Source organism: Arvicanthis niloticus, chromosome 6, assembly GCF_011762505.2.
Source record: "Arvicanthis niloticus isolate mArvNil1 chromosome 6, mArvNil1.pat.X, whole genome shotgun sequence".
Classification (NCBI taxonomy): domain Eukaryota; kingdom Metazoa; phylum Chordata; class Mammalia; order Rodentia; family Muridae; genus Arvicanthis; species Arvicanthis niloticus.
Window position 1 is genome coordinate 96,899,239 of NC_047663.1, and position 27,910 is coordinate 96,927,148.

At 41.8% G+C, this 27,910-nt stretch overlaps 1 protein-coding gene across 44 annotated transcripts in view; it reads left to right on the forward strand.

Moving 5' to 3' along the window:
* Window positions 1-27,910, forward strand: part of Rbfox1 (RNA binding fox-1 homolog 1) — a 2,075,913-nt gene that overhangs the window by 1,921,134 nt on the left and 126,869 nt on the right. For all 44 annotated transcript variants that reach the window (XM_076937363.1, XM_076937366.1, XM_076937354.1 and 41 more), the window contains one exon: window positions 24,606-24,749. In XM_076937363.1, coding sequence (XP_076793478.1) covers window positions 24,606-24,749 — 144 coding nt within the window. The remainder of the gene's footprint in view (window positions 1-24,605; window positions 24,750-27,910) is intronic.

Below are 27,910 nucleotides of genomic sequence, written 5' to 3' on the forward strand. Positions count from 1 at the left end.
AAGCTTTGATCTCTCCCTGTCCAACAGACACACATTAGTCGATAATTCTGGGAGACATCAAAACTCCAGCAGCTGCTGCCCTCTGCTCCCTGCAGCCTCCACAAGCTGCAAGCCATGTTAATAGGCCTCAGACAGGGTTGTTCTGGTTGAGGGGCCCAGGATTCTACAACAGTCTTTTCTCTTGAGTCCTGGCTTGGCCACTGCTAATGCCAGCCTCCAACACAGTGAATTTAGAATAAAGTCAATTGCCCCGAGTGACACGTTGATCTCTATGGAGTCTCCAAGGATGTGTGGCCATCTTGTTCACACTGGCTGTTCTTTCAGAAAAGGTAAACAACTGAGAGAAAAAGAATGTCTGCTCAGGAGCTGGGGGATGATCGTTGCTCAGCTGCCTTGACCCTGTGGTTATCAGCACATCACCTGTGAGCTTGGAGTTCTAGGCTCTGTACCAGGGGACTAACACCTGGTGACCACAGCCTGGCATGCTGGATGGTACTGATCCTGACAGGACTTCCTGGAGGCTCTTGTGAGAAATCAGATAAAAGTTATGTTTGGCTCATTCAGAAGTGTTATAAACAACAGACACAATCCTCACCAGGATCCCACAGGCTCTGCCCAGCCACTGGAGCCTAATGTATTGGGTGAACTCCAGGTTAAATAAGAGACCTCATCTCAAAAAAGGAGTGATGGAGAAAAAAAAAACACATGTCCAGCTTTGCATGAACATGCAATCGTGCACACACGCACATGCATGCATACACACACATACATCATCACCAACAAAATAATTTCAAAGGATATTACTATTACTATTCTCTATGTGTAATAGGTTTAACTTCCTATATAACCAAGGTTGACCTTAAACTCCTTCCTAAGCCTTTTGCCTCCCTTAGTTGAGTGCTCTGATTACAGGTGAAGTATATCGGGCACCCAGTTATGCAATGCTGGATCCTCCTGTCTCTCCCTCCCAGTGCAAAGATCACAGGGCCATCCCTCTCTGCTTGTTTTCTTGGGTGTGTTCTGGAAATTTAAACTCAGGTTCTTGCACAACACTTACTGACTGAGCCTTCTTCCCAGCTCCTCTTACATCTCCATCTCTTTCCCCCTCACCCTTTCCTACCCCACTTGATGCTTCATTGTCTAGTATTGTGTTAATTGAGGATATTCTATTTACAAATCCCTTATAGTTGGGCACCTAGGTTGCTTCTCGCTGTAGCAGACTTACGGTGCACAATGCTCTTTGCTCAGATCTCTGAACAGTTCCATGATTGTTTCTGCAAGAAAAGTCACAGAAGTAGAGCCAATGGGTCAAAGAGTAAAAGTGCACATTAAAAAAAAACCCTTTGGTAGTCACATAAAACTTTAATCTCCCCCTCTGGAAAAATTTAAACTCCCATTCACCTTCATGGTCTGCCTGGGCTCTCCTCTCACGTCCCAACCAGGCATTATCTCAGAGAGATTTAAAATGCCCAAAGAAAGAAGTGCAAATGGCCTCTAAACAGTCCTGCCTAAAACATGGGCTCCATATTGGCTTTCAGCTTGATAAATACTTTCTAATAAGGTCATAAATATCACTGGTACCAAAGGTTAATGTAGTGTGCAGTGCTGTAAAATGCAGCAGCCTACCTGCTAGATCATAATGATGCAGTGGAGCCTTCCACAGTGAAGTGTGACGGCTTACAAACTCGGCTCGGGAGTGGCCACTAAGTTAACAAGTGCATAACTGTGTCTGTTGGCAGTGCGGTCTCTGTGAGTGATATTTATTAAGTGAGCACCTTGCTTTTCATTAAATGCCAAAAAGAAGGAGGAGGAGGAGGATAAAGAGGATAGGGAGGATTAGTGGGGAGAAGAGGAAGGAGGGAGAGGAGCTGGAGAGGAAGACGCTGGAGAAAAGAGGAGGGAGATGGGACAAAGAAAGGAATGAATTAGGGAGAAGAACGAAAAGGGAGCAGTAAGAAATAGCATGATTAGAGGTTCTGTTTGCAGCCCTCTGTGACATAGGGTTGCTTAAGAGCATAATTTACTAAAAAGAAAACAAAGCAATCATCATTTTTATAGAAGAATTTCAAGGGAACCTGCCTTAGAGTTGGCAATGCTAGGCGACTGGAAGGAGACACAACAAGCAGCAGCAGAAGGAGACCGCAAATGTGTTTAGAAACTTGATTTCTGAGTTACTTTGTGTCTTAGGAGCCTGACTTCTTCCATTTTCTTTTCTTTATTTCTGTTTCTTTTTTTTCTCTCTTGTGTTCAGGTGGAAACAGGTGTTGTAATTCTTGATGTTTGTTCTTGGATGAACTCGTTTGCAGTCACAAACTCTGTAACCGTGATTAATGGCTGTGTGGATCTTAAGCCCAGAGTAGTATTTTCATCTAGGGGACAAAGAGAATGGGTGACACTCCAGGTGCGTGCCCATTTGGCTCAGCTTCTCTGGTGATGAAACAAACTCCTGGCACTGTGGGCAGACTTTACCAAAGCATTTCTTCATTTGTCTGCATCTGGTGCCAGGCCTGTCTGAGTTTTCTTTTAAAGAAAGCTCTGCAACCCAGAATCAGGCATCACGCACGCACTGTGTGCACATTATTCTCTCCACCCTGGAAAATGTTCTAAAACAGACTCTGGGTGTCTTTACACAGATCCTTTAGTTAGTAGGCTTTGGAATATTCCAAGTTAGCACCATTCGTCTGGGGAGATGGTTCAGTAATGTACTTGCTTTGCAAGAGTGAGGACTCAGTTCAAATCCTAGAAACTTTCTTTATTAAGAAGAAAAGCTAGGCAGAGTGTAATAGGGTGGTTCCCAGAACTGAGGGAGAAGAGACAGGATCTGTGGGGATTGAAGTCAGCCAACCTAGCCTGTTTTGCATGTTCTAGGTCATTAAGAGATCCTTTCTCAAAAAAAAAAAAAAAAAAAAAAAAAAAAAAAAAAAAAAAATGTCATGCAGGCAATTTTTGAGGCAATTTTTTGAGGAATGATGACACTTGAACTTGATATGTAGCCTACACACTGCCATACCACAAGCACATACACACACTCAGCCATACATACAATATGCCACACACCCAAGATGCAAAGACTTTGGTCTGGGAGATGAAAATACTCTAGCAACACTTGAGGGGTGAATATGGCCCTCAAATTGGCACTGGTTGGGGACAGGGAGCATGCTCGGTGGATAAAACATTTGCTGTATAACTGTGAGGACTTGAGATCTCCAGAGCCACATGGTAACATACATCTATGAGCCCTGTACTCCTAAAATGAGATGGAAGGCAGAGACAGGAGAATCCCCAGAAGTTCCCAGAGCTTCTGGCCCAGTATATGCAGTGGCAAACAAGAGCCCTACAAGGTGACAGATAAGGGTCAACACTCAGGATTTCCCTCTGCCCTCCACACGCACAAGGCCACAGAAATACACAGGCACATGTATAAGAAAAGACACCTGTTAAGGAAACAGCCCCTACATGGGAACCACTGTGATGGCAGATGAGCTAAATCAGCAAAGATGTATTTTCCACTTACAAGGTGGGGCTTAGGTTACTAAGATTTCATACAAAATGCAACCAACTGGAAGTACTGGAGAGTTTCCGAGCAATAAGCATGCCTACCTCTAGAGCGTTCTCCGGTGGGCTAAGGACAATCCCCCAACCAGCAGGGCAAGCTGGCCATTTCAGGGATTCCCATGTCCAAGTGAGATTGGGTTACAATATAAATGCCTTCTTCCAGGATAGGGAGATGGTATTCCCAAGGCCCAGAGGGCGGATGTTATGATCTGAGAATGCTTCATGACTGTGTGGCAACACAGCCGCGCTGTCCCTTTGGATGTCTCGTACATTTTTAACAAGGAGCCTGGAGGCACTGTACAAATAAAACGGCCGAATTATTAAATTATCACTCTACAGAGCCTCTTCTATTAGTCCTAATTAAATGATGCTTTTCATGGTAACAAACAGCACTCAAGAAGGATTCTGATTTTTAAATCTGACCTAATAGAAGTCAAAAGGCTTAGAAATTTCCAGAATACAGTTTTCAGACATTGCTCAGAATTTCAGCATTCTCATTAAGGACAGTGACTCTCATTCACCCCAGCTTACAGGATTTCCATTTGTATCCACGATGGTGCCCCAAGCACTGGGTTTACATTGCTGTATTGCACAACTTTCAAAGGTGCTTATTGGGCAATGGAAAGAAGGTATAGTCAGTAAAGGGTGGAGAAAGCATGAATTCCTGAGTTCAGAAACTAAGCATCTGCTTAACATATTGGACGTGGCTGGAATCCTAGAGCTGGGGAGGCAGAGACAGAATGTTCCCTGTGGCTCACTGGTCAGGCAATCTTAATAAATCAGTGATGTCCTGGTTTAGTAAGAGATTCTTTCTCAATAAATGAAATAGAGATTGGCTGAGCAAGACACCTTATATCCACCTTCCGCCTCCAAATGCACATAAACACATGTGCTCCTACACACATAAACATGCAAGTATCCAGGCATATGCAAGAAAAGGCTTTGCAGGCATTGAGTCATTATATGTGCCAAGAAGGGAAATACAGGAGATGAACAGTTGCTTCAGCACAGTGCACAGAGTCGTTTCCAAGGCACAGGACAAAGGCTAAGGCAGAAGCCGGAGTTGTGTGGAATAGTGGACGGGGCCAGCCTCAAGGTGCTGAGAACACTGTCTCAGCCAGGTCCAGAGAGCCCCAAACTTGCTGGTCTTCAGTTCATAGAAGAAAAAAGTCTCCAACTGAAGCGGATGGAGACATTTGAGAATGAGAGATGCTAAACAAACAAACAAACAAACAAAAACAAAAACAAAAAAGGGTTCCACACTAGAGTGCTATGACTGAGTAGAGCTGAATGCTGTAAACTATTGAGTTGGCTCACAGAAACCTGGAAAGTATGGCCTTCTAAATCTGTGGTCACTGACATCTTATCAGTAAGTAGAACGAAGCCATGGTGAAGCAGTTCACAGCAGAGACACTATAGATTGTGTGTGTGTGTGTGTGTGTGTGTGTGTGTGTGTGTGTGTGTGTGTGTGTGAATATATGCAGATGCCTGGGTATCTGTATTTTTTTCTTGGGTGCCAACCACCTTTGTTTTTGTGAGACAGAGCCTCTCATTGGCCTGAGGCTCAATAAGTAGTCTACTTTGGCTGCCAAATGAGCCTCAGGGATCTACCCGAGTCCACATTTTGAGGCCCAACACTGGGATTGCAAGTGCATGGTCCCGTGCCCAGGTTTTTAACATTTAGGTTCTGGGTATGGAATTCAGACACTCCTGTTTCCACAGCAAGTACCTTACTGCCTGAGCCATTTCCATAGACTTTGAGACTTTTTTTCTCATTGCAAACATGTTTTTAACTGTTGGATAGGTAAAGGTTTGTGAAGTTCCCTGTTATTGCAAAGAACCATCATTGCTCGTCATCTATGCTATGAAAGAACTCTCCGCAGGCCTGCAACTGAAACTGTCCTGTTTCTGTACCCAGATCTTTGTAATTGTTCCCAGGCTTCTCTGAGTCTGTATTTGTTCTGAGTCTGTATCTTTCTCTTTCACAGTGGAATTTTACCTCTTCTGAGAAGCACTTCTCTGCCTGTGAGGGCCTTGGCTGTTCCTACAGCTCCTTATATAACTTTAGGATCCTTGGCATTCCCACAGGGGAGAGGACTTCAGATTCAGAAGGTCAAGACTAGAGATGGTTTTTTTTTTTCTTCCCAAAAGTGTCCCCTGGAGCCCAGACTGTCTTTGAAGCTGTAGAGCTGAGCCTGCTGGGATAGCTGTAAGGTTTGATGGCCCCAGCCATCAGTGGGTCAGGGTTCATCCACAATGATGCAGTTTTATGATAAAATCTGAGCTAAGCCCCCAACTGGACTCTTAAATTGAGCTGCAGAAGCAAAGACAAAATCCGAAGTTCATGACCTTGTATGGATGACATCTCAGGCATTTGCAAGGCCTGCTCAGTAGTGGGACTGCCTATTGTCATACCCCAACCTTTTCTGATATATTCTCTGGCTAAACAAGTTCCAGAAGGAACAGACAGTGGACTTTCTTTCCAGCTTCCCCTCTCCTCTCCTTCCCCTTTGCCTCCCGTTTCCCTCTCTTACCTCTGCTTTCTTTATTCTCTCCCAACCCCCTTTCCTACCTCCTTTTTTCTCTGCCTTTGCTTCCTCTCTCCCATGTTGCCTCCCTCTCTTCCCCTGGTCTGCCCCTCCATCCTTCTTCTCTCCCTCCCTTCAGAGCTCCCTCTCACTCCCTTCATTTTCCTTCCTCCAACTCTTGCTTTATTCTTTTAATTTTCCAGAGTATGAGATTTTCAAGAGTACACAAAACCTTCCAAGATCAATTAGCTGCACTACATAACATTGTTAGGCTTTTGATGCAGAGGCGCTTCTCAGCCCTGATGTGTCCTCCACATGAGGAGGTAGGTCTATGTGCAGAGTAAATGGCTCAGATGAATAAGTCTGATTATTGTGGAAATGGGAGGCCAGTTCATTGTGGAAAATGATGCCTCATATCATCAAGCTAGTTCTACACTATCACCCCCAGCTGTCAGGGTGTTCATCAGCAAGATAGAGTTGACCAACTTGTGAAGGCAATCCTAGCCCAGTCATGACGATACTATGAGGCAGGAAATCTGGCTCTGGTGCTAAGAAGATATAAGACTTCAAGCAGATGGTGATGTCCAACCTCAGCTGGTGCTAGGTGCTCTCTGGGAGCTCATATATGCTCAGATGCTTTGAGTGAGTGAGCAACTCTGTGCTAAGCACCACGGATAGGGATAGGATAGTGAATCAAAGGTAAGGGAGCCATGCAGCTTCTCTATAGTCCTAGCTACTCAGGAGGCTGAGGAGAGGAAGTTATTTAAGCCAGTGTGGGCAACATAGAAAAGTCATTTAAAAAGAAACCAATGTAAAAATGGAAGATTTTATTATCTTGGAGCTCTCAGTTTTAGTGGGATGATGGAATAATTAGCAGATATTTTACTAGTCTGATTTTTAAGGTAGAACCAAGAAGAGTCAGAGGAAAGTCAAAGAAACTCCCACTTCACACAAACAGTTAGGCATCACCACATGGAACATCTAGAGAAATGATCTGGCACTTTTGCTTTTTCCCCACTGTCTATCCAGGAACCAACACCTATAACAACAACGAGAATGATCTCTCTCTCTCTCTCTCTCTCTCTCTCTCTCTCTCTCTCTCTCTCTCCCATATATATATATATATATATATATATATATATATATATATGTTTGTGTGTGTGTGTGTCTGTGTGTCTGTGTATGAATGCGTGTGTGTGTGTGTGTATGCATGGATATTGAAATTGAACAATCTGATTTTTTTCCCACTTCTTGTCCAAAGCTAAATGCTTGACATTCAACATGTATTTTGTTTTGTTGCCATATTACCTCTGTGTTCTAGCCAGGTGAGGTTATTAGTTCAAACAATTAAGAAAATAGAAGTTGAAAATACTGGGTTATTAGGAGGAAGGAGTCACATAAATCCAAGGTGTTGGGACAATTAGCATCTTGGTAATAAAAGTCAAGTTGAACACTAAGGAAATGAAGTACTTCGGTTATTTAGCAGTTACATAGTCTCAAGTGTTTGCAAAATGCCTGATAATTGTTTCTGACCATTTCTCTTGGTGTAATTCTGATAAAAGGCATTTGCTGTTTCTGTGGGGAGTGGGAGGAGGATGTGTGGGAACCTACTCAATTACAGTTCCAGTAATCTTCCTAGGCTTTGGCTCACAATGAAAATTCAAGTACAGAAAGAAGCACCCAGACATATTGCTAAGGCATAGGCCATTTTATCTTCTCCCTGTGCTAAAAGCTTTCTAGGGGCTCTCATTTCCATTAGAGTAAAAGCCAGAGTCCTGGAACTGGGATGGAAGAAAAGATACCAGTATAAAAGTTCAAGATATGTGAATACACATGGAGATTGGTTAAAGGAAGTAGAATGGGTTCACCATGTTTATTTGGTAAGTGTTCATGTAAAGGGGAAACAGCAGTGTTAGGAGGAAGCTGGGCAATGGTATTCCAGGACACTGCATTCTGAGACTTGGGAGAAGGGTCAAGTACAGAGGTGCTTGTTTCATAGATGTGAATGTTTGAACTTGATCCCAGGAGCCACACAAAAAGTGGGACATATTGGTATGCTTTTTATAATCCCAGTGCTGGGCAGGCAGAGACAAGCAGGCTCCATGTGCCCCAAGCTAGCCTGTCAGCCTGACCTACCTGGCAGGTTTCAGGCTAGTGAGAGACTTTGTCACAAAGGAGGAGGACAGAATTCTGAAGATAACTCCGAGATTGTCCTCTAGCATTTAACATATTTGTACACCTGTGTGTGTATACACATACACACACACACACACACACACACACACACACACACACACACACACACACTCAAGGGCAATTTCTTTGCAACTCTTCCATAAACCTACAACCATTTTTGCAGTGCAAAAAAAGTTTTAAAGACCCAAATTCCTGCAATAGGCAACATGACCTGGTTCTGCTCCATCTTTATACCTCTAGCCCCATCCCAGATCCTAGTTCCTATTTTCTCTCCATGTCTGCCTCTTTTCTTGCCATGTTCTAACCCCAGGTCCTTTGCATATGCTGGTCCTTTGACTTGATTGGACTTTCATTATAAATGTCATCTTCTTCAGAGCTTTCCAGTCCAAATTTAAAGCCCAGCCAACACTCCTCGTTTTCCTTCTTTGGCTACTACCTGGCCCACTGTGTAGCAGCTTCTCAGTCACCATTCTAGGACTTACCTAGATTTCTACTTCCTTAAGACAAAGATCTTTTAATGTCCTGTTCTATGATGCATTTGTAGAGCCCAGAATTGAACCTACTAAACACGAAATTCCAAATTGTAGGGTAATAGTGACACTTGGTTGCATTGGTGACTGGAGTATTCTACAAATACTTAAGTAAAGTAAATTTTTGTGACAGTGCCATAGTAACGTAAAACGTAAGTATTCATATTCTGTGTCTATACATGAGTGTGTGAATGTAAGTACATGTGTGGGTGTCTGTATGTGTGTGCTCACATATGTATGCACATGGGGGGTGGGGCAGAATCAATGTTGGTTGCCATTTCTCACTGGCATCCACCTTGGTTTTGGAGTTTGTTTTTTTATTTGTCTGTCTGTTTGAATTGTTTTGTTTTACTTTGGAGACAGTACCTCTCACAGGCCTGGGGTTCACTGCCTTGGCTAGAGCGTCTACCGCAACTCCCAGGGATTCATCAGTACCAGCATTATATGTACACATACGTTTATCTGCATCTTTATTTTGTCGTTGTTTGCTTGTTTGTTTCACAAACATGGAATCTAGATTTCCAACTTGAATCTTTGCAATTGAAGGCAGCAGTTTAAGCACTGAGCTATCTCCGTAGTCCCCAAATGAAAACATTATTGCCACCATTGATGCATCAAAGATAACACATGAGCTTTGCCCAAGGTCGCACAGGTCCCCAGTCAAATTAAAGAGCCCTGGATCTCCGGATATCATATTCATTATGATGTCCTATATACCAGCCTCTAACTCTTTTCTCTTTTTATTAAAGCTGTAGCAGGTCACAAATAACTTTAGTCAGAATAGTATAGTTCATCAAGATTAAGGTATGGGGCATCTTCTTCCCCTCAGTATGTCAGGCAACTCAGAAACACTAGTATTTTTTTTTTCACAGTTCATGCAATAGAAACTTTGGCCTTGAATTTCTCCTGCCTGTGTCTGTTTCCAAGTCCTGCCATCTCCTACAAATATTTTTGTCACTAGGAGGCTGATATTAGGGAAGCATAAATAGATTAGAAGTGTTTAGCCTTAACTGTAGAACCCACTCTCCTCCTTCCTAGCTTTGTGAGCTTCTTGTGAATTGGATACGGATGTAGCATCACTTAACAGCATGGTCCCCAGTGATGGTAGCAGGACTTTGCCAACAACTCACATCTCATTGGTGTCATCCCTCCTCCCACCTCATCCATGCACACAGAGTTAGGACCTGTGTACAGTGTCTCTTCCTGTGCACACAGAGTTAGGAGCTGTGTGCCGTTGTCCCTCCTTCTGCCTTATGTGGAATCTGAGGATGAACTTCAGTTGACCAGGCTTACCTGCTGAGCCATCTTGCCAGACCTCCACATTTTATTTTAAGACAAGGCCTTAGTGAATGTAACAGCTTTGAATTCCTTTTGTATTCCAACATGGTCTTGAACTTGGTATCTTCCTGCTTCAGCTTCCTGAATAGCTTAGGCTAAGTTTCATAGTTTATCATTCAATGGGGAGTGGCTATCACCTACTTAAGAAGGCAGTAATCCCATTTCCTCATAGCCAGCCCAGGAGAGCAGTTCCGAGTCCTTTCCTGAACAGTTTAAACAAAGATATAATGTTGGGAAAAGCAAAAAGGTAACGCTGAGTGGGAAAGCCCGCTTAGTCTAAAATTCAGTGTAAAAGATAGAAGCACTGAATTATTATAGAAAGCAGCAAATACCCCATTGCAGTATTCTGTCTTCCAAGAAGTTCAGCTTTGCACCTGCACTGCAATCCATGCACCTACATCTCTCCAATCATATTCCCATAGAAACAGGGGCAATCCAAGGTCTGTAAGGAAGGTGTGCACAATTTCAAATTGTGAAGCCATTTGAAATACCTCCTACCTCCAGCTGCTACCCTGTCACCTTCAAAATAGAAGTGCTTTTCTAAAAAGAAGTTTTATTTTGGGAAAAAAAATGTCTTCCCAGGGCAGTCTAGGGATGCATTCACAATATAAGACCTAGTATATCCATCCCAAGGCTCAGAATCTGTCTTCCATATTGGTTTTCCTTTTAAGGTAGATGTAGAGTACAGTTAAGAATAGATATCTTTAACCAAGATGTCATACCTGCTCACACCTATGATGCTTGAGTTCACAGTCAACATGGACATTGAACCACCCACTTTCCCCTTGCCATTTGTTCTGGGGAGCCACTGATCAATCAGTAATTTTTGAATAGGGTTGTAGTGTTGGGTAAATCAAAAACTGCTTGCCATACAAATGTGTGGACCTGAGTTTAGATTTGCAGAATCTACTTAAGAAGACAGTGATGGTGGCAGATACCTATAATCCCAAAACTGGAGCAATGGCAATCAAGCATTTCCAGGCCTTGTTGGCCACATTGCTGAGTTTCAGATTCAACGTGAGAGACCCTGTCCCAAACAATAAGGTGTAGAAGTGATTGGAAAAGACACATACTCTTAGCCTTTATACGTATAACACACACACACACACACACACACACACACACACACACAAAATCTTTGAATACGTGAATTCACAAACAGCCAACTACAGCTGTGAGATGTGCTCCATAGAAAGATGTTAGTCCAGGGAGCTGAAACTTCCCCCACATACCCATGTGCTAGAGCACTTGGTCCCACCTGGTGATGCAGTTTGGGGAGTTTGTAGAACCTTTGGGAAGTGGGCCATTGCTTAAGGAAGTAGGTTGCATGGAAGATGTCCATGTGGTTGATAGCCCAACCCTGCTCCCAACCCTCTGTCTGCAGCCTATGTTGAAAAAGCAAGAGGACTCAAAGGAATCCATGTCCCTACCACAATGATAGTCACTGCTTCTTTATTCTCCCCACCATGAAGGATTGTGTACTCAAACTGTGAGCCAGAATATTGCTTTCTTCTTGAAGTTGATGCTTGTCAATGGTTTGGCAACAGAGATATGAAAAGTAGCCAGTACACTGGGTGGAGTTATCAGTCCTTAGGTAAGTGGCTAGAAACCAGAGGACCCAATCACAATGTTTACAAGTCCAGATAAATAAAAATACCATTTTTACTGGCCTAGAGTATACAGAATTGGTTTTTGAAATATAGATGCATACCACTCAAGTTGTCTTTGTATATTTTTTTATTATTTTTAGTTTTATATTTATGTTTATTTTTAGATACAGGGCCTCATTTAGCCCAAGCTGGCTTTTGACTTGCTATGTAGCTAAGAAAGATGTTGGATTTTGCCCTGCATGCTTTCACATCCCCATTGCAGAGTTAATAAGTATATATCACCAAATCATGTTGATGCCATGCAGGAGATGGAACTCTGGTCTTTGTGCATCCGATGAGCACTGTGCCAACTGACGTACCTCCTTGGGCCTAGAATCATTATTTAAAAGCATTCTTCTTGGACCCATGGATTAGGTATGCATAATTCAAGTGTAGAGATCAGGAGTCTGCTGTTTCAGATAGCTTTTCCAGGTGACACAGGTGTTGGGCCAGCAGCGCCCATAAAAAACCTGATGCAGTCCAGTTCAGCACCTTCACAAGTTACCAGCTGTGGAAAAACCTATTCTCCATGTAGGCCAAAAACTCAGTGTCATGCTTAAGGTGACCCAGAACTACCTACCAAGGGTTTCCTGTCATCCAAATGATCCTCATGCTTGAGTCTTTTGGTCTTGACTTGTAGCACAGCCATGTTGAAGATATATTCTGTCCAAACATGACATAGTGTGGGATGGGCATGAGGTAGGACTGGATTTAAGTGTGCTCCTTAGAAAAACCTAATAAATGTCAGACATACCATCTTGTCATTGGCCTACATGATTACAAACCTCAGTAAAATAGAAACCATTGAGTACAGATGCAGACGCACTCTGAAACTCCAAAAATGTGTTTTAAAGCAAAATTTCACTCATTTCTCTTTCATGTCAAGGGGTAGTTACTGATATTCACCAAGCCTTTTCATTGGAATTGGCTTTATTTCCAATTTCAATAGACCTTCACTGGAAGGACTAGAGATACAGAGAGGGTAAGTGGTTCATTCAGGATCACGTAGCACCATGATTACTGTTTGGATCTCACTATTTCCTTTCTTCTCACTAAAGGGGTGAATGAGATAAAGAGTTGCTGGAAGACCACAGGAGCAGAAGATGTTTCTCTTTCTTCCTCATTTTGCTTCTTCTTCTTTCTCTTCCTCTTCTTTATCCTCTCTGCCTCTCCTTCTCTTTCTCCTCTCCTCTTCCTCCTCCTCTTCCTTTCCACCTATTCTATTTTAATTTATATTTTTCTTATTCTTAATTATGCATGTGCATCTGTACACATGAGTACAGGTGTCATCAGAGGCCAGAGGCATCAGAGCCTCCCTGCCCCCCATCACAGAAATCAAGTTACACCCAACATGGATGTTAGGATCTGAGTTCAGATTTTTTGTAAAAGCACTATGTATTGTTAACACTCTATACCCAGCCATCTCTCCAGATCCTTTATTTTCTGTATTTATGATAGGGCCTTATATTCTAACCCAAGAATAGCCTGCAACGTAACATCTAGACCCTGTTAGCCTTTCATGTACATCAATGTGCCAACCTCAGCATCCCAAATGCTGGTAACATGTGTAGCAGAACCTAGTCCTTTTTAGCACTAAAGGTTTGCCTGGGTCTCATCTGCACATATGATAACTGGGCACCTAATTAAATGAAACTGCCAAAGAATTCTCCCATCATCTCCTCTAGCTGATTTGTCAGTGCAATGTCCTTCAATCACGACACATTCATTTTCTTACTTACATGGCTTAGTGTCTTTCCACTTTATAGAACCAGAAATTCCCCAAATCTAGTCCACTGCTTTTATAAATAAAGTTTTATTGGAAAGCAGACTGGGTCACAACTCATTTCTCTATGAACATATCACTGATGGTATTAATGTATATCAGTTACATTCCACAATGGAAAACTGTTTACCCTGAGGGTAAAGGACACACTGGAAAGGAGGTGCAAACATGTCTATGTCATGAGTCATTCTCTTAGAACTTCTGTTTTCCAACATGCAGGTCACTGACTTTTCCCCCACGCTGCAGTGCAGAAGAAATAAGCCCCAAGAAATGGGATTTGCAGCTTGAAATCAAGCCAAATTGTGTCACTTTGCAGAAACTGTGTGCTTTATAGGGCAGGATGCCTGCCTTATTTATGTGAAAAACCTACTGCACTTCACAGAGGTAGTAACACCACTCCATGCTGTATACTGAGGGAAACAATTTTAGAACAAAGTTCTTGGAACACGTGCTTCTCAGAATCGTTTATAAGGAATGACAGGCAATTAGTCAGGAAAACCCTGGATCTTCACTGAGATCAGCTCCATTTTTAAACTCATCTCCAAGTTCTATAACTGAATTGTGCTTTTGGCAGTTTTCTCAGTCCTAGAAAATTACCATAATGTATAGAATTAACATTTGGTTCATTTAAATCTTGCATAATACATTGGGGGAAATCTTTGAGCTATGTGAAATTGAGAATTCAATATTTTTTTTCTTTTAAATGGAGATTTGAGGTACCTTAGGGTTTTGAGTCCTCCAGGAGTATTAATGACAAGCAAGGTATTTGTGCAGCAAGAGGAGATAGCTGCAAGAGAGTCACTGAGGAGAGCAGATGTTCAGGCCTGAAGGGATCTTCAGGCTCTTTCAGCTGGAGCTAGCTGATCTGGAGAACCTAAAGGTTTGTCTTTAGGATTCCAGAAAACAGAAGCAATCTTCCATGGAGAATGATTATTCCTCAATTAGGTGTGGGAGTAGCTGACATTGAATAGAAGATACTGAAGAGCAACCCAGTATCAGACATTGTCCTATTGATACCAGCAGTCAATGGCCAGAACTGTAATAAGCACAGACTCATTTAGTATAGATTCTAGCAGTAGTCATATTCTAACGGTTTGTATGTGGCATGAAAAGCCTATGCTTTAGAATTCAGAGAGCCAGAGTCATCTCATCACTATCACTCTTGCTTCTGATAAGCAGTGATGCCCCACCTGTTCCATGTTCCCAGTAGATATATCCAGAATAACTGATTACCTGAGGATACCTAGTGAGCCCTTGTCCTTCTATAACGTGCTTTTTTGTCTCCAAGTGTTTGTGCATTCTCCCCGGCTATGTAACTGAGCTTCCCCTCCGACTATACTGAAGTCCATACCCCTGATGTGATGATATGTGGAGATTAGATTTGGGGGAGTAATTAGGTTAAATGGGGTCATGAGTGCAGGGCTCATTCATAATGGAATTGATGTTTTCCTCAGAAAAGAAGGTGAATAAAGATATTCATTCTTTGATCTGTGAGGACACAGCAAGAAAGAATGGAACTATGAGGCTTAGTGATACAGGTCCAGCTTCCCAAATAGTGAGGTGTAAGTGCCCATTGTGTCCCATTGGTGGCATTCTGTTTCAGTAGCCAGAGAAGACAAATATAGTAGTCACCTTGACACCCATGTCCTTTAGTTATGGGACCCCTGATGCCTTTTATGTTCTTCCTATATTTTCACAAGAAGAAAATAGCAGAAGAATCTGGAGTGAGTCCCTCTCAGGCCCTACCTTCCTTCTGGAGAGATCCTATCGCTTGAGCTGAGCATTGAATTTACTTGAGCTCAGAGAAATGTGATGTGTTTTTCAAGTCTGCCTTACCCAGGTACAGAATTGGCCCTGCCAAACTAGAATGGGGTATTAACTATATCCAAAGCTGTGTGATTAACTTATTTGTTTGCCTATAGAGCTAACATGATAAAAGGCAGGAAGCTGGGAGACTCTGTGCAGCCCAGTTTTGAAGTGGGATTGTGAGAAAACCAGAGACGTGGGTTTTAATTCACATGCCCTCAGGCGCTATTATCACTTTAATGGAAAATAACTTTTTACAGTTTCTCTCCATTTTAAATGGAGAATTGCAATATTGTCTAATGCAGGGTAGGAAGTTGATTGGAAGTGCATGAATTTTGTAACCCCCTCCTTCCATGATCTGTTCTTTGTACACATTCAATATGGTTACAGTTTAGCTTAGAACATATATATTTTCTCCCTGAACTTTTTCAATTGCTTTTTTATCAGGTTTACAAATCAAATCAAATAGGTATATTGCAGAGCTCTGTGATATTATTTTTCGAATTTATAGCACAATGTATTGAATTATGCCAGCCTGTGCTCTGGCCTTGCTCCTCTCTGCAGAAAGAGAGCAACCACAGACTGTGTAAATCCACCCAGTACCCAGCATCACTAGCTAAATCAAGGCCTGCCATTCAGGCTGCTAGAAGAGACAAAGCAAGTGTTTGTTACACAAATCAATTTGGTCCAAAATACATCGCAGTGGGCACTCAACCGTTGCTCAAATGATATTGTCAGCTTAATCAAATCATGCCTCCAAGACTCTCACAAGTTTCTCCTTTCCTAAGAAACAACTTGATTGGTAGAAGAGTGAAAAGCAGGGGCTACTCAGAAGCACACTTTTTATTTATTAGTGTGAAGAGTGTTACACAGAGAGGGGAGAAAGCTGACCGGAAAGAAAAGAGGCTGTGTGTTTATCAGTCTGCTGGAGGGAATATCCATGAGCTATTCACGTCCTCTTGAGGGTGTTGGGTTTCCATACTGTGAAGGCAGAAGTCAGAAGACATGTGCACAAAAAGATTGATGTACTTGATGCACTGGAATGACTCAGGAAAGGCATACTGGGGACCTACTATGTGCCAGGAAAAGTGATTTAAAACTATGTTTGGTATTAGATAGGATGCTTGCCTTGAAGATGTTCATGTCCATCTAGATAGCTTGATAATTAAGCTCCAGCTAGGGGCCTGGAGGGATGACTCAGCAGTTAAGAATGCTTGCTGCTCTTTCAGAAGACTAGTGTTTGGTTTCCAGCATCCATATTAGACAGGTCACAATCACCTATAGTTCTGGTTCCAAGGAATCTGATACCCTCCTCTGGCCTCTTTATGTACCCGTGTGCATGTCCATATTCATACATATAGACTCACTCACAAACACATAAATAAATAAAATAAATCTTTAAAAGTAAAATAAGAGGGAGGCTAAAGAGATGGCTCAGTAGTTAAGAGCACTGGTCATTCTTCCAGAGAACCTGCATTCAATTCCCAGGAGCCACATCGAAGCTCACAACTATCTGTAACTCCAGTTCAAAAGAATCTTTCACTCTCCCACAGATATATACATGCAGGCAAAATCTCAATGCACATAAAAATAAATACACTTTTTAAAGTAAAAATGATGAGTAAAGGGACATTTTTCTAAAGTAAGCTAAAAATTAATTATGACCAATAAGGGCTCAGGAGAAGACCCCAGAGACTCACGGGAGGTGTCTGATGCAGCCCGTTACAGGCTTAGTAGTCAGCTATGTTAGCACAGATCTCACCCTGACCCCAGTACTGACCTCAAGCATAGCAATTAGAACAGCAGTGAAGCTTTTCTCCTTTGTATGTGTTTTGTAGTTGTCCTCTGTCCCATCCTTAGACTTTCCATAGCATCTTCACCTTTCTCTTGAGAGGTTGTGACAGGGCAAATGCAATCCCATTTATGGGGTCCGACATCCTGCTTTGTCTTAGCTGTGTGCCTTTGCAGAGGCAACTTCACTTCTCTGAGTTTTAGATTTCCAAGTTGTTCTGATGATTCCATGAGGTGAGGCATGGACATGTATTTTTATGATTCCCAGCTCATGGCATCTGAGCAGAGTTTTCAATTCCCCCAGTCTCTTTAGCCATTTCCACATTTTCTTAGAAATCAGCACTGGACCAGAGCATTTGACAGTATTGGCAGTCAGTGACCATCTGTCTCAGCTTGGGCAAGGCAAAAGCAAATGGCTCTTCTTGGTCACTGTTACACCTGGCATCTAAGTATCTTCTAGGTAGCTTAGAAACTTTCTGAAATTTTGTACAAATAGTGGGATACAGGTATGCACCCCGTCCCCTAGCACATACACCATATGTATGCAGTGTGTATGTAGTCTCTGTATGTCCAGGAATACAGAAGTGGGTTAAGACACACATATTTATAGAATGACAGAAATAGCAGTTAACAGTACTCAGGATCCTGCAAGAGTCACAGATGACAGAGGTTCAGAAGACACAAACTGTGCATGTGATGGATGTTATTTTCAGTTCTTATTCTTTAAAAGATGGCAGACTTGTTGATTCTATAGTGTCCAAGTTGCCTGCTTTGAGAATATAGGGCAAATTCTGAAAGGAGTTCATACTTCTGCATAGTCTTGCATATATTTGATCATTATCTGAAGCATTGAAGTAGACTTGACTTAATATTGTTCCTTGCTTTAAAGCTCTGTTTTATCCTTGTCCTAGGGACTCGTCTTTCTCCCTCTTTCTTCATCCTTCTATACTTTGTCTATCTTGATTCCTTCACATTGACTAAAACGAAACCTATCTGATAGAAGTTTCTGCAGTGTTGGAAATCCCATATGCCTATGCTTTGTCATATAGGTGATGATGGCTTTAAGCTTTCTTTGTAGCAATGAACATTGCTGGCTCTAATGAACTCCAGACAGTGAACATCCCCAAATGCAGAAGACATTTCTTTCTAGAGCTTCTACACCTTTCAGTTTGTTAATTTTCAGGCTCCTGTCCTTCCTCTGTCATCTCCTCATCAGGCCAGAGGTGGCAGGCAGAACACATCTCGCATCCCAGCACCTGCCACTAGCTTTTTTCTCTTCTCCTTCTAAAGACCATTGGAAGTACCTTAGTGTTTGTACTGGCCTCCCCATGAATCTTCGATAATCTAATTCATGCTCAGATGATAAGTGATTTCAATTCTGTCCATTTAATTCCCACTTCTTTGTCCTGTAAAGCAAGTTTTTCACAGGTTCTAGGTATTAGAACATCATTAAGGGACCCTCTTTGTGTTACACTTGAGCTCTTAAAAGTGCCCTATTATGACTGAGCAGAATTTCCCCACTTAATCCAACTTTATCTTAAACAGAAGAACCTACCCTTGATCCAGTCATTGGGAACTTTGGAACTGTAAGCGTGAAATCTTGATATTCAGCTGTCATTTATTCTTGAAGCTTAAATATAGATCAAGGATTTCCAATGAGAAATCAATGTCCTCTGCTGAGATTTAGGACCCATAAGCATAAGGAACACAATAAATGTCAAAGACTTGGCGCAGAGAAAAAAAATTTAAATGCCCTTTGCACTAATGATGCATCACCATACTGTGCTTGTTAAATAGAGCTAACATAGCTATGTACTTAAAATTGACTTCATATTTTGTTTCACTCTTAAAAACATGTGACTTCTAGACATTATAAAATTACATCTGCTGCTCATATTTTATTTTATTTTATTTTATTTTTGTTCAGGGCTGCCCAAGTGTGCTTCCTCAGCACCCTTGAGCTATATCTAGTACTGGGTTATGCATACATGTATTTTTAATTTCCCAAATATAGCTTAGTTCTTGCTTGCTTTCTAATCATTGCTCGGTCCCTCTCCTTAGCTGGCTGCCACTGTAAAGACCTCCACTTTCTCTCTGAATTCTAATTTCTCTGGTAGCTTTACATCTACCACGCTTTACTCATCCAGCCTCAGTATTAACTCACCTGTTAATGTATGTAGCACTCATGAGCCACAGACAAAAATCTCCTGTGCTGGTCTGGAGAATCTAAGGTTCGGAAGGGCTTAAGTAACTAGACAAGTAAAAGATGGAAGTGATTTTGAACTTAGATGCCTAGCTGTAAACAGCCCTTATCTGATGTTTCTACACCCAGTTACTCAGTACCTGTTAAAGGGTACCAGAAATGTGGACTCGACAATGTCTAAGCAACCTACTAAGATAACACTGGGGCAGGGCCAGAATCTGAAAGGAGCTGATTTCTACGGATATTCTCTCAAACAGTCATCCCTGGATTGGTCGATATCAAAATCCAATTTTACTAGGATTAGCTGTGGGTTGCTCAGAGCTATTCATTGAATTAGGAACGATTACAGCGGAGGGAGCCCCGCGGTTCTTTATTAAGGTCTTTGTGGAAACACTAAGTGATCTTCAGGAGATTAAAGTGCCGCTGGTGTTTTCTTAACATTTATAACCTGTGCCAATACCTAGGGAGTTTGTTTATTAAGGAAAATTCTTCAGCCAACAGCCTGCCTCCTGATAGGGTTATGCCACAGAAGGCCAACACAGAACCTGGTGAGGTGGTTCTTAATGTACTTGCTCAGAACTTCTGACAAGGGATTCTTAGAGATTTCCTTCTTGTGGTTAATGGATCTCCAATTCACAGGGTCTGTAAGTCTTCCTGTGTCATTAGAAGGCTGTTTCTCAGAGCTCTGTATGTCCGTGGGCCAGAAAAACAGAGAACAAAACTGAAATGTTTTGTTGGTGACCATCATGATTAATGTAATGTCCTCTCTTACTAAATAGGGCTTTACCATTATTGTCCCATTCTGAAAAATTATCTACATTAGGAGAATAATGATCACTTTTTTCATTTTCAGACATAAGTATAGGATATTGATGATCTTTCTAGAAACTGACAAACAGCTTCCCACCCTGGCAGAGGGGGTCAAGAATCTCTATCTATAACCAACTACATGAGGGGAGGTGGCCAACCTAGCCTGATAAAGGAACAGTTCTTGTCTCTTCTCTGCTTAAGTTGGAACCTTCTCCTTCTTTTGCTGCTTGTTGGAGGCTAGCTCTTTCGAGAGTATTCAAGAGCCCAGAGATGATATTAAAGAAAAACATAGTAATTTCTGGAAAATAGTCACTAATTGAATCTGCACTTCTGGTTTCATGTTTACCAGGAAACTGTCACAGGTTGAGTGGAAGCCTCTAAAAACACTTCCATAGCACTAAGTGCTGCCAATTGCGAATGGTTGAGACTGTGTTTGGGAAAAGGAATCTTTGCAGATGTAATGAAATTAATTGTCTCAAAATATCCTTATTTAAAAAGGGCTCTAAATATAATGACTAGTGCCTTCATAAGAAGAGAAAGCTGGAGTAGACTTGAGTGAGCCACCCAAGGAAGATGGCCATATGAAGGTAAAATCACATAGGGATCACAAAGCCCCAAGCCAACGGATGCCCATAAACAGAAGCTGGAAAAGGCAAAGAAAGAAAAAACCTGATTCTCTGGACACCTCTGTTTTAGGTTTTTGTCCTCATTACTATGGTATGAGAAAATCCTGTTGTTTTAAGCCAGTACACTTGCAATAATCTGATCAGGGACAAACCCAAAGATCATGTTTGTGACAGAATACCATGTTATAAACCAGGGAGGTGTATTTTCCTGGTGGTTTAAAAGCTTTTGGCCTAAGGTTGTTGAAGCACAGTACACTATGGAGATGTGCAGCGAAGGGCCATCTGCTCCGTGGTAGCAGTATAAAGAACTGGAAGAATAAGTTAAGGTCTAGTATCCCCAGTGACCTCACTTCCTTCTGTGGCACATCACCTTTCCAGGTGCTGCCCATTCCCAAACAGACAAGGGTTACTTAGCAAGACTGTAACTAACACATGTAGGCAACATATCAGATCTGAACCCTAGGAATCATAGAAAAGCACAGGTTTGTTCCCAGGATGTTTTCCCTGAAGATTCCCAGAGATCCCAAGTGAAGTAGCAAGTACTCTCTTCAGTATATATGGTGGGTGTTCCTTGATCTGAAGTTATGGCCACTTGTACCTACCCCCATATTCTGGTCCTTGTCCTAAGCCTGTAGGTCATGGACCATTATTGTCCTCTCACAGATGAGTGAACTGTAGGCACAGAAAAATAAAGGGCTGTGATCCAAATTAGCAGTTGGTGACAGTGGACTTCCATACTGCAGGAAGCGACTCTATCACCCTGACTGTCACATCACTCGTCACCTCAAACAGGAGCATGCTCAGCTTGAAATGGTCTCCTCTGCTTTGCTCTCCCACCCCATAAAGGCTGGCATCCCTATTCACTCCTTCTCACCTTAGAAATTCAGATTTCGTTTTACATATTTTCAGTTAAAAATTATTTCTGCCATAGGTATGCCAACATAACAATTTATGGCTTTTTGTATGAATGTGTACACTACAAAATGATTAATCGAGCGTTGTATGTTTTTATCAAAGAAAACACCACAAAGATTTCTCCAAAGTCCTGTTTGACTAGAGATGATTAATTTTAATTTTTACATGAGCAGCATAATGCTATTAATCATTTAATATGTTTAATCATAATCTCTGTAATTCCTAATTAGGTTTATTAAACTGAGCCACTCAGCAATTGCGCACAAATCCAAGTCTAAGTCCCTTTCTTGGGAGGAAGAGAAACTCATTTTAATTTTTTATTCACATAGAAATTTCCAATAGGGTGGGGAAATGGACTGGAAACCTGGGATCTTAGCTATTGTTTATGCCAACTTGGGATCTTGTGGTAGGGCATTGAAAGCTCTTACTCTTTGGCAAGGTAGCAATATCATGGTTTAATAGTTATTTCTTTATCATTGATATGGAACCTGACATGCTGTTACTAGGAAAAGCAAAAGACAAAAGCAAAACACAGTAACTACTCTGTGTTACCGAATCTGGGTTACAGAATGATGGTGTGTGTGTGTGTGTGTGTGTGTGTGTGTGTGTGTGTGTGTGCGTGAGTGCGTGCATGTGTGTGTATTTTATTATGATGCCATGATGTGCCTGTGGAGATCAAAGGGCAGCTTCAGGGTCAGTTCATCTCTTGTTTGAGAGAGTCTTTCCTTATTGCTGTATATGTAAGACCTGCTGCCTGTACACTTTCAGAAACTGACCTGTATCCGCTGCCTATTTCACTGTAGGAATGCTGAGATTACAGGCATGAACCACCGTACCCAGTTTTATGCAGGTTCTGGGGCCACAAACTCAAGCCCTCATGATTGTACAGCAAGCACTTCACCAAGTGGACCTCTGCCAGGCTACATAGCTGTTCATTAACTGGCACTTGAAGCTGACAACGGTGATGCTCACTCAGTTATTTATTATTCACTTATTAGTGGTGCACCAATCTTTCATGCTCTCAGTCTGTCACCGCATCAGCCAATCACTCAGCAGGCATTTAACATTCACATAGCATGCTGGTCACAATTCAGTCTGCTTGTCATCTTTAAGTGGCTTCTAACAGCCACTTGTTTTTTTTTTTTTTATACAAGGATCCTTTAGGTCTACAACTTCTATCAACCTCTCAGGTTGCTTTTCTTGCTCATCCTCCCTGTATTCTATCTGGCTCTACATGGTCTCCCCAGTGTGGACAGACTTCTGCTTATATCTTTCTATCTCATACTCTCCTGGCACAGAATCTGTCCCCTCCACCTCTCTCTACCAAGTCAGAGTTGATGTGCCTTGGGACCCCCAGGGGCAAGTACAATTTGAGTTTACTCAGCCTGCACCCCCACAAAGAACTGCCTGTATTATAGTTGGTTTTCTTTTTCTACTCCTTCCTACATCCTCTTCCTCTTCACATTTCAGGCAAAATAACATGGCTGTTAGAGTCACCTTATACTTGAAATTGACAAAAGCAGCTGGTAGGGTTTTTGAGACCAAACTGGTTTAGGCTGGTGGTGCACAAGGCACCAGGAGGCCTTAACTTTAAACATGTAATTCAGAGTGTATGAGGAAGAAAGATGCCAATAATATTCTAGTACAGGAGAGATGCTGAGAAGATGGCTAATTATGTTCCTATTATTTGGGTGTTTCTTTTACATTTCACTATGTAAGATTGTCTCCTCTAAATCTCTATTATTTTACACCTGGCTGCCTGCACTGATAGTTTTTGTCCTAGTTATATGCCTCTAAATTGCTTATGAATAGATGAGGTTGATTCTTTGCTCATGAATTTCAGCTTTGGCAAAGACCCTACAATGGTAGTTTCAAAGACATACTTAAGTGGACTGTGTCTACTGCCACCTACCGGCAGAATGTGTTAATTGCAGAGAAAGTACAGAAAAAGTTCTATAACTATCCTTTCTGAGTGGAGGAGAACAGAAGGAATAATGGGCTATGCTAGTAGTCTTATATTATCTGCATAAGCATACCCAGCAAAGCTTTTGTAGAGCTTGGAATATTCTGTTTTTCCTTTTTTTTCCAACACAGGCATTACTTATGTGTGGCTACTGAGAATTTCAAATGCAACAAATACAAACTCATTTATGCTTTATTTAGTGTGCATTCCTTGAAATTTAAATGATCTCATATGGTATGTGGCAGTAGACAACATAGATTTGTACAATGAAGAAGCTAAGTTAACATCTTTTTTAGAAAGTTGAGTCAATCATCTTATTCACTGGATGAATTGCAAACCACCAAAGGGCCTTTGCAAATTTTTGACATTTATTAATATTTTACCTGTACAGCCTCAGTACTTATATATGCGTGGCATAAGAATCTGAACAGCACTGAGGGATACATGTTCTTATTTTTAATGATCTTTAATCCTTTTTGATGAGTTTTCCACTACCTACTCTGACACCCAAAATCCTCATGCTTCCTTTATTTTTCCCACAATGCTTATCTCCTTCTTCTATATCTATTTACGAATGGTTTTTATTGTGCCTAGATCTATGAGAGTTACACTGCATGAAGCCAGGGACTTTTGACTGTTTTGATTGATATGGAATCCAAGATTCATGTGTGGGCATTCAGTGGATGCACAAAACAAACATTTTTTTTTTTTGCTGTTAGTAATAATAATAACAATAATAATAATAGTAATAATACCAACAATCTTTGTCGGATAGCATCCTGCCATGTAGAGGAGTGAAGCAGGATTTGGGAGCGAGTGCTTATGGACCACATCCTGCCTTACTGGGGAAGGGAGAGGACATTGGGACCGAGTGCTTACTCAGCACCTCTTTCTTTCTTCTTGTTCCTTTAGCAGACAGATGATGCAGCCCCGACCGATGGCCAGCCTCAGACACAACCTTCTGAAAACACAGAAAACAAGTCCCAGCCCAAGCGGCTGCATGTGTCCAACATCCCCTTCCGGTTCCGGGATCCAGACCTCCGACAAATGTTTGGTGTAAGTAATACCTTTGTCCTCAGGTTTCTTCCTTGTGAGAGTTCCGAGACCTTATCTTTCTAAGGTAGAATGTTCTTATGGGATGAAGGCATTTTAGCATCTAATACCTGGGTCTACAGTGGGTAGATCCCCTTAGGGGTGGCAGGATGCATTTATGTATTTATTTTAGTTGTGCCCATGCAGTTTCTGCTTTGCCAGTTGGTCATCTTCAAATAAGTACCTTAAGTGTCAAGCAGAAAGTAGACTCCTCTATTAACCACTGATGATAGGGCCCATTGATGATCCCAAATCCAGCAGCCCGGGACCTCACTTTGTAACTAAAATAAATGTTGAAGCCCTTGCCTGCTTACCTAGAAGAGCGACCCAGGAATGACTCTCTCCCAGTTGTCTCTCAGGCACTGTGTAGTGCAGCTGCAGTGAATGGCTAGTTCAGCATAAAGCTTAGTTTTCAAAATCAGCCACCACCACCACCAACAAAACTACCAGTTTCTAAATCTGATTTGATTTTTGCATCATACAGTTTCCTAGATGAAGCTTCAAGGGTATTTAGTATGCAGCAAAGGGCAGCCTGGTCTAGGCACTGTGGTGAAACAGAGCTAGCCAGAAGCCACTATTCACCCTGAGAAAAATAAATGACAGCTTTGCTTTCTCACAGGTCATCATGACCCTGAATATTTTTCTGGAAGATGTTTGAACAATCTACCCAGGAAGGGAAGAGTTTACCATTTATTTAGTCTCAGCTGTGCCAAAGGACACAGCTTTGACAAGGCTCAGATAACATTTTGTGTTTTGAACTGTAGTCACTCTGTATACCCATGATATCCCAGTAGTGGTCGTGAGCATCTGTGCATTCGACCAAAGAACTACATCCTTAACATTTGACTCAGAACAAAGGTGCACTGTTTGGGGACTCCTCTAAGAGTCTGTAGATAGCTGCAAATATGGAAAAACAGTAAGAAGTGGCCAGATCAGATGTCCCATTGTGAGCAAAGCTCGTATTATTTTCTGCATGAACAGAAAGCCCTGGTTCATTACTCAGGGGCTCCACGATGAGCTTGAACCTCTTATATCTTTAATAAACACACGCACACATACACGCACACGTACACGCACATGCACGCGCACGCACGCGCGTGCGCACACACACACACACACACACACACACAACAACATGATGCTTATCGAGTATGCATGTGACACAAAAGCAGAGCAGGCATCCTAATATTTAAGAGACCCAGGCTTGAATCTTGACATTTCAGAGGAAAAGGTCAACTTTTGCACTTTTATCGCTCTCTCATTTGGTAATAACCTTGAGTTAAGCCCTCTAACTCTTGCAGAACGAAGATACCCTCGGGCACTCTCAGGTCAAAGATGACTTTGAAAAGTGCAGAGCATTCCAAGTTAGAGTCGAGGTTAAGTGTGTGCAAAGCAGTGGGACCCAGCTTGACTGATGAGTAGCTGCAGGACATTACATTCTCTTTGCCATGTCAAGCCAGAGGGATGTCTTGCTATCCAGTCTGTCTTTATTCATCAAGTGTCACTGTGATGCTGGCTTTGAACTGGATTCTCTTAATGACCACACTCGTAATCCTTCATGGTGACATGCAAGGCAGCCAACCCCAGTTTCTCACCCTTAAGGGTCTATTTTCTTCCCTGGACTTTTTTGATTATCTTGAACTTTACCTGAGGCTACAGGGCTAAGTCAGAGATGTAGTCAAAATACTCGCAGCTGGAAGTCACACAGAGGAGATGCTGTAAGTGTTAATGTCTGAATCTCTCTGTCCTTTGGGGTTAGGGCAGATGGCCCAGAGGTGGGGAAAAATTTGTCATGTGACAAGCTACCTGATATTAGACCCAGATCAAAATCTATTTGTTTCAAAAACAGATTTTTTTTTCTTCTTTTGAGTCAAAATTCTCACACAGCTAGCTAACAAGATGTTGATTTGATATGGTGATAGATATACCCTTAGCATCTGTCAGTTAAAGGAACGAAGTATACATTTATGAACAGTGAAATGAATTCTACTTATCACAAACAACATCTGTGTCTATGTTAAAGAGTATGTGTGGATTTTGTGTGGTTTGGGTTTCATCTATAAAAATCACTGGGCCATATGGATTCTGGACCCCTTGCAGTAACTTGGGAGTCCTCTTTGGATTTTACAACTGCTGTTTTGAAGAAATGGAATTTTCCTAAGATGAACATGGGTGGTCACAAAGCCGTTCTATAATATGATCTATTTAGCAACATGGATCATACCGAGAGGCATCTGGAACATTCTGCTTGGCTCCCCATGGCACAGTTTAGGGGACTCAACATAGTTTCCTCTTTCAAATCTTAGTTACTATGATTTAATCCCAGTAAGCGTCCTCTCAAGTGCTTTGGCCATGAGATAGTGTTTTTCTTTTTCATGCTATCTTTTGTCTTCTGTTTCCTTGCTAGGGCAGAGTTAAGTGAGGATAGTTACAGAGAAAACTGCAAAGATCATTGTGCCTCCTGTCCCCATTGATTCTATTGTTCAAAGGAAGCACAGAAATTTCAATGTCAAAAACATAACAAGACACAAAGTACCCTCTTTCCAATTGCCTAGAACTTGGCAGTATCCAACTTGTCCAAGTGCAGAAACTCTCCCCCATGTCTTCCACAGCAGTCACTTGCCTAATGGTTCTGATAGGTGTCTTTTGTTTTTGTGTGCGCTTTCTGGGCTTCTCCAGTGAGATTGGTATCAGAATTGATTCTCATCATTGTTCATTTCCCATTGTTCACCTTCATCTTTGCCAGGGTTACTTCTGCCAAGGCTGCTCATAAGTTGTGCATCATGTTACATTTCCTTGAATGCTGTCTTCTCATATGGTGTATTCATTCCCTGGGTGAAATGAACATGCTACAATGTATAAAGCAATATCCGAAGTCATTTTACATCATTCATAATGCTATGAGTGGATGGGGCTAGCATGGATGTTAGGATCACTTATTCTAGATGTTTCCATGGGATCAATAACTGAGAAGTTATTGATCTCAGGCCTGGCTGTGTGTCTCTTGAGGTCGGCTGGAGCACATCCCTTCACATTGGAATTCTTTCATTTTGTTCTGTCTTGGTTTGCTGGTTTCAGAGACAATCTCTGATTCCGCATGAAAAACTAGCTTCAAACTTGCTGAG